The sequence below is a fragment of the Chionomys nivalis genome, chromosome 9 (genome assembly GCF_950005125.1).
Source record: "Chionomys nivalis chromosome 9, mChiNiv1.1, whole genome shotgun sequence".
Taxonomy (NCBI): Eukaryota; Metazoa; Chordata; class Mammalia; order Rodentia; family Cricetidae; genus Chionomys; species Chionomys nivalis.
Genome location: NC_080094.1, coordinates 5,333,463 through 5,341,285, shown reverse-complemented (window position 1 = coordinate 5,341,285; position 7,823 = coordinate 5,333,463). Strand labels below are relative to the sequence as shown.

The 7,823-nt window shown below is 49.1% G+C and overlaps 1 protein-coding gene across 1 annotated transcript; it reads left to right on the top strand.

Moving 5' to 3' along the window:
- Nucleotides 1–312: 312 nt before the first annotated feature.
- Cimip1 (ciliary microtubule inner protein 1) lies at nucleotides 313–6,867 on the top strand. Its single transcript, XM_057780088.1, has 4 exons — nucleotides 313–380; nucleotides 3,320–3,401; nucleotides 4,910–5,011; nucleotides 6,706–6,867. Exons 1-4 carry the CDS (start codon nucleotides 313–315, stop codon nucleotides 6,865–6,867), a joined length of 414 nt encoding a protein of 137 aa, XP_057636071.1.
- The last annotated feature ends 956 nt before the right edge of the window (nucleotides 6,868–7,823 follow it).

Here is a 7,823-nt window from a genome sequence, read left to right as displayed (position 1 = left end):
AAGGAGACCCTGTGAAGGCTGGGTCAGTGGTGGAGTGTGTGCCATGCCCTGGGACCAATTCCCAGTATCAAAACAGAAGTAGGGATGTTGTCGTTAGGTCTAGAGGTCACTCAGAGGGACACGTGACAGGGTGACCACCGGGCACTCAGAGGGCAGAGACCGGCAGCAGCAAGTTCCAGGGACCCACCTCCCCTGTAAGTGTACCTTGGTCTCCGCCTAAGCATCATGTGTTACCTGGCAACCGGTCTCCCAGCAACGAAGGACGCAGAGTCTACGGCAAGAGATCACAGGTTTGCGGAGACCCCAGGAGCCATGGCGCAGAAGCCGCTCAGCACCACGGCCGCAGAGCGCATGAACCTTGTGGCCCAGGACCAGATCTGGTAAGACCCCTGGGCCGGGCCCTTCTCACCTGCCAAGCGCACACCTTGGTGGCCTCAGTTTCCCTGCCAAGACTAGATAACAGCCGATCTCTAGGCGCCAGAGCAGTGCTCTTATGATAATCAGGAACGTGAAGGAGAGGGGGCAACGTTGGGGACACAGGGACACCTCAGTCTGTATACCCCTCCTTCCTGCCCGCCGCGGAGACTGGAAGAATTCCAACAGGGAATTTTAAAAGAAGATAAAAAATTAAAATGCTAATATTTGACAAACATCGAAGGTTTGGCCTTTCTTGGTTTTCCTTGATTCTTTGAAACAAGAAGAAATGTTAATTTTAAAAGACCCAGGGCTGGGTTTGGTTTCCCACATCTTTAACACAAACACCGGAGACGCAGAGACCAAAAGGTCTCTGTGAGTTCAAGGCCACCCCAGTCTACGTAGTGAGTCTACATAGTGAGACCAAGAGCAGTGAAAGGTTATTCTCTGAAGAGTCTGGTGCAAGAAACATTTGTCTCTCGTCCCCCCCCCACCCCCAGCACTGGGTATGACTCTGAGGCTTTGAGAAGCAGAGTGCTCTGCTGCTGAGCTGCAGCCCCTCCTCCGTTCCCCCTCCTCCTCTCCCCATCTCTGCTTCAGCCCTGGGTAGGACTCTGGCCAAGCCTCTGCTCTGCTACTGAGCAGCAGCCCCAGCAGCCCCAGCTTTGTTTTTCTGACTTTTGATTTCGAGTCGCCCAGGCTGGTCTAAACTCACTCCTCCATAGCTCAGGCAAGCCTTCAACTTACCATCCTTCTGCCTCAGCCACCGAGTATCTGGAATGACAGGCCCCTGGCTCTCCTCATAAGCTCCCTAGTAACCATCTCAGTGACTCTTGTCACCTCCCTTCACACCCTTGGGGACAATTGATGGAGACTCATGAAGAACCTGCTTCATCTTGGAACTGTTGCTTTGTTTGTTTTGTAGGAAACTGTATAATTCTCCCAAGTGGAAAACAGCATCATTTCCATGAACCACACAATCTCAGTGTCTTAAAGGTGTTTGTTACCACCCAAGAGGAAACATCCTTTTCCCCCATTCCACTAGACAAACTCATACATATCCTTCGATATCCAGACCAAAAGGCCCTCCCCTATGAACTGACCCTCTTGAAGCCCCAGACTCCAGTATATAACGTGACTCTGGAGCACTGGAAATGGCCATAGCCAAACGTGAGGTTAACTAGAAATGGGAAATTAACAAATTTCAAAAATTCACTCCCAAAAAAGTATCATGAAAATTCATGAAAGTTGGCTATTTTTATTTCCTTTTTGAGATGTGGCCATGGGAAATTTACAGCCATGTTTGTGGCTCCTGTTTGATGCTCATGTTGGTTACATTTTTATGAGAAATAGACTCTGGGACACAGAGGGACAGTTCAGCAGGTGGGAGTGTGACAGGGAAAGCCTAATAACCTAAGTTCAGATCCCTAGAACACTGTGAACTGTCCTCTGACTCCCCACACACGCACACACGCAAACGATAAATTTACACACATGCACACACTCAAACACTGTGACTAAATGTACACATGCATGTACACACTCAAACACTAAATGTACACATATGCACACACTCAAACACTAAATGTACACAAACATGCACACACTCAAACACTAAATGTACACAGGCCTGCACACACTCAAACACTAAATGTACACACACGCACACACTCAAACACTAAAAGTACACACACATGCACACACTCAAACACTAAGTGACTAAATGTACACAGGCCTGCACACACTCAAACACTAAATGTACACACATGCACACACTCAAACACTAAAAGTACACACACATGCACACACTCAAACACTAAGTGACTAAATGTACACAGGCCTGCACACACTCAAACACTAAATGTACACACATGCACACACTCAAACACTAAAAGTACACACACATGCACACACTCAAACACTAAGTGACTAAATATACACAGGCCTGCACACAAACACTAAATGTACACAGGCCTGCACACAAACACTAAATGTACACAGGCATGCACACAAACACTAAATGTACACAGGCATGCACACACTCAAACACTAAATGTACACAGGCCTGCACACAAACACTAAATGTACACACACATGCACACACTCAAACACTAAATGTACACACACATGCACACACTCAAACACTAAATGTACACACATATAACACTCAAACACTAAATGTATACACATGTACACATTCAAACACTAAATGTACACACACACACACACACGAAAAGAAAAATAAAAAGAAACAGACTTTGTCTTCCAGGCTCTGGGCCTAGGTATATAACTTGGCCAGACCCCAAACATGCAGAGACTTGGGAGGGGTGTGGGTTCTGATTCCCAAGTGGGGGATCAAGTTGAACTCAGTGTTTGCAGAGCCTGACACATCACCTCACCAGCTGCCCCTCAAATCAGCTCACTCGTGGGCCTCTAGGAACTGTGTTTAATGTGGAATGAGCAAGGGTGGGGCTGGAGTGGGGGGGATCTGAGGACCACACCCCAGGAAGGTCTGGATGTCAAGTTCACGCTTGTTGTGTCCATACTTGCAGGACTAAGTGTCTTTTTCAACTCACTACCCCATTCCATGGGTATGTCTGCCTCTGGCTGCTCTTCCTCAAAGGGTAGTAGGCCAGCCTAAGAGGGCTAGCAGTCTCTGCCCCAGTCCCACCTGCACCATCTCTCCCCACCTCCTCCTCTCCTGCCAGGGTCTCTTCATAAGTTAAGGGAGACTCTGTTGAGGGCACTGACCTCTCTCCTGCTCCAGCCCCACTCAGATCGCCTGCAGACCCACTAGTCAGTGTGCGGGACACAAAGGAAGCCACCAGGTCTCCACAGGTTTAGAGGTTGGCACGGTGGACTTTCTGAGAGCATCACCGCCCACTTAAGTGTTTCCGTTTCTCAGGAGATACCGTCTGAAGGCTGAATACGAAGCCCAGGAAAACTGGCCGACAAAGTGGGGCTATTTAACAACCTCCATGGAGAAGGTAACTGAGAAGTTCATCGGGGCCCCCTCTTGCCCTCCCCTGACTCCAGGCTGTAGTGATGTCAGGAAAAAAAATGACTACCTTCCGATAATCAGCAAGAATTATCTGAATTAACTGAAAGAACGTGACTGAGGAGATGACCGTGCGTAAGAGCCACACAGTAGAATAGCTGATGTCCCCTTCGGGCATCCACATGTGCGGGTACAGGTATATATACACACACACACACACACACACACAATTTAATTAGCTTTTTTCTGCTCCCCTGAATCCAGAGGTTCCTTTGAGGGGTTGCAGAGCACTCTCAAGATGCAAGGCGTGTGCCGGGCATTTCCTCTAAACCAACATTGTAGTTTGCACAGCAGCCAGGTGCATGGGGCTGCCGCTGCATGCCCACTTTATTAAAAAGACAGTGAGTTCAAAGAATGATGGCTGGGCACAAGACTGGCAAAGCAGGCACAAAGACGAGGAGCCAGCTGGCCTCAGCCTCACCTTGAGGCCACCTGACCCACTCCCTTCTGTGAAGTGGGGTGATAGCTCTCACGTGACTTGGGGTGTAGGTGGAACATGGTATGTGGGCCCCTCTGCAGACCTGGAGACAAGTAGTAACCAAGACGCTGCCTTCCGCAAAGCGTGGGTCAAACATCCAGATGTCTGCCAGGGTCCAGACAGATGACAGAATGAGAGGGGACAAGCATCACAGCCAAGCTGTGATGACATGGGCAGAGAGACAGTGCTGGTCACAGAGCTGGCCACCATAAGCTCAGCTTCTAGAGGGAGTGGGTCCTCGTTACAAACAACAAAAATAACAACAAACACTATGCAGGCACTCATAGTACCCCAGGGCTTCTGAACTGGCCTATTTGTGACATAGCTACCTCTGGCCAGACCCCAGGCAGGTCCTCTTCCTTTGCCAGAACACAGTGACCAGAACCGCATGGTTCAAAATCCTCTAACTCACGGCATCGCAAGCCCCACCCGCAGCCCACCCACTGCACAGCTTTGAAATTATGCCATTTGTAATGAGGTTTTTAAAATTCTTAGATAGTTATACGGTTTGAAATTCGATGCATAAAGTAGGGGCCTTAATAATGTACTGTTCGTGAGTGATTTGATATTAATATTCCTCGTGTGTAATTAAATTGGGTTTCCAGGGAGTTTTAAATGGCTCTAAAATCTCCCAGGGCGTGGGGCACTCATTTCTGGTTGGAAAGCTTGGTCTTGGAGCTGGCACAGGCAGTTTTTAGTTTGAGTTCTTGACCAGGGATGTCCCCTCTGGTCCCATGATTGGCTGTTAATTCCTAGGCTGGAAGACTAGTAGAAGGGGCCTCAGCAAGGGCCACTCAGGACTAACTTAGCAGCTCGGATCTGCTTTACCATCGTCTGCTTGTGCTAGGGCTGTAGCACCTCTGCTTAGAACCCCATGAGTGTTCTCCGTCACATGTGAATGAAGGACCCACACCCTGAAGCCTTGGCCTGACGTTCCTGTCTCTGGGGTTCTGTTTCAGCTGCTTGAAGGTGAGGAAGAGCCACATACCCCAAAGCCTAAGATTGAGCTGCCCAGCCACTTCCGTGTCCAGCCGGTGAGCCCCTTGGACAAATATATCAAGGTTTGCAGGCTGTTTTTATACCATTTTCTTAGAAAGAAGTAAGTCCTACTGCAAACTGTGGTCTGTCCACTACCAGGGGTGAGGACAGGGCCATGCTGGCAGCCACAAGAACCCCACAACCAGGTTGGGAACCTCGCTGGTAAGACACCTGCATGGGCATGTGGTTCATGCACATATACCTGCACATATAAACACAAGCAAGCATGCGCGTTCACACACACGGATTTCTAAACATGCTCATAGAAAACACAAGCACATACAAGCATGCATACATGTAAGTATAAACACAAACACATGCATGTACGAACACACATATATATATACACACATGTGCACAATCTATGGGAGCAGGCGAGTAAGGGAGGTTCAAGATTTACAATGAGATCTGAGCCTGTTCAGCTCCTGTGTTGTCTTAGACAAGTGGCCCAGAGTTTGTGTCTCCATTCCTTCCTTCGTCACTGTATCTCAGAGTTACTGGAACACCTTAGGGAGCGGGGTTCTATGGACAGTGTGCTTGCAGGACTGGGGACAGAAGCCAGCATTTCCAGAGTGGTGACCGCCAGTCATTACTGCTGGGTAAGTAATCAGAGGCAAACAAGGAAGGGATCCTCAACCAAAAAATCAAAGAATGCAGTGGGCAGGAGATGTTCCACAGGGTGACCAGAGCCCATGGGCAGACCCCTCGTAGCCACCAATCTGTCTGAACCAGTGAGCTACAGATTCCGTGAGACAAGGTAGAGAGCCCTTGAGAAAGACACACAACAGCCAGGCTAGTTTTTAGCAACTTGACTCAGCTACAGTCATTTGAGAAAGGAGACTGTCAACTGAGAAAATGCCTCCATAAGATTTGTCAGTGGGTAAGACTGCAGTGTAGTTTTTAAATTACTGATTGATGTGGAAGGGCCCAGCCCATGATGGGTCCTGGGTTCTCTAAGAAGGCAGACTGAGCAAGCCGTGAGCTACAAGCCATGAGCAACAAGCCATGGGCAGCATCCTCTATGGCCTCTGCTTCAGCCGCTCCAGCTTCCGGACCTGTTCTTCCCTAACTTCCCTGGATGATGGACTCCAAGCTGTAAGATGAAATCAACCCTTACCTCCCCAGCTTGTTTTTTATCATGGTGTTTTATCACAGGACTAGAAACCCTAAGGCATGTGCCTCAGCCTACAGTCCTCTGAAGGAAAGCCTAGTTCAGACTAGCCTGTGGATGTATTTGATTATAAACTGATGTGAGAGGCCCCGGCCCACTGCAGGCAGCGCCATCCCTAGGCAAGTGGCTCTGGGCTTTAGAACAAAGGCCTATAACCATGACCCTGTGAGTGAGCTATGGGTACGCCAACAAGCAACATTTCTCCATGGTTTCTACCTCGGCATGTGGCGGTGAATGCCTTCGTTGATGAGCTGAGACTTGAAAGTATAAGTCAGTTTCTTCCCTAGGTGGTTTTTGGTCAGTGTTACCAAAGAAACAGAACGGAAACTTAATGAACACACAAAAGCTGAACTCCAGCCTTCACACACACATTTCCGCACACACTGTTTAATATTGGTTTTCCTGTCTTCTCCATCCTAGGCCTCATATGGCATCACGGGCACCTTGCAGACACTCCCGTGGCACGTATGACCATTTGCCCCACCATGAAATGCAGGCCTTCCTCCTGTCAGCACCTGTGACTCATCCCTTGCCTTTCTCCTTCAGATCCATCCATCACCTCCAGTCCCACAGACCACCCAGGGCTTCATCGGGTGGCGATCTGGGGTGCCAGGCCTGAACAAGTGCTTGGAGCAGGACACAGAGATCCGCAGCTGCAAAGGGGCTTACGCCCGAGAGCTGCACTGGCCTGAGCAAGGCGTGTACTGAAGGTCACCAGCCTCCACGTCAGGTGGGATGCACCCTGTACCTGGGCAAGCCTCCCCGAGGACAGCTCCCCACATATCAATGGATGTGTTGAAGAATAACAGTCTGCCTTGGGCATTGCCATTTAGTGGTGCTTCCAAGATTCTTGGCTTAAGTGAGCTAAAATAGATACTCTGGTTTATTTGTCTGTTTGTTTGTTCATGGGAATTCTTCTCTATGACTTTGGAAAACAGTCATTTAACTCTTAAGCACACTTGTCTATATCTGGGGATGTTGCTCAGTTGGTAGATGACTTATATATATGCGCCAAGCTCTAACACCTCAGAATACTGGCTATGGTGCCAATCACAACATTTGGGAGATGGAGGCAGAAGAAATAAGTTCAAGGACATCCTTGGCAAATCAAGTTTGAAGCTAGTCTGAGTTCTGTGGGATCTTGTCTCAAAAAAGAAAAGACTTTAACACACCTGCCCAGCTTGAGGCATAGTGGTAGCAGGCCCGTCATTACACAGAGACTCCAAGATTACCTGGGGAGCAGAGCGAGCTGGATAACCCGGGAAACCCAGTAAGACGCGTTCTGAACATAGAAAGAAGGCTGCGGGTAGGTCTGCAGTAGGCTTGCCTAGCCTGCACACAACCCGATGTTCAGTCCCAAGGAACCTCCTGTGAAAACCTGTGTCAGCTCTCATGGCCTCTCCCAGCCTCCTCTTGCTGAGGAGATTGCTGGTCCATGGCTTCTGTGTCCAGACACCAGCTTCTCTTCAGAAGGAATGAGATAGCTTGAGGTTTCTTGTTGAGGTATCTTCAGGAAGTTCACAGCTTCAAGGGCAGAGACCAGGCCAAGGCCACCAGGTGGATTTCCCAGAGTCCCTTCTTGAGTTTTCTGAGCACACCCTGACCCATTCAACAGCCTGGCCTCCTAACCCAGGTCCCTTGCCATTCTCACCTTGTGGACGTCT

Bases quoted from the DNA above. Each gene is read 5' to 3' on its own strand.
- Cimip1 (XM_057780088.1), top strand. From the start codon at position 313: ATGGCGCAGAAGCCGCTCAGCACCACGGCCGCAGAGCGCATGAACCTT. The intron at 381-3,319 runs GTAAGACCCCTG...TCCGTTTCTCAG, and splicing joins GTGGCCCAGGACCAGATCTG to GAGATACCGTCTGAAGGCTG. The intron at 5,012-6,705 runs GTTTGCAGGCTG...TTTCTCCTTCAG, and splicing joins CCTTGGACAAATATATCAAG to ATCCATCCATCACCTCCAGT.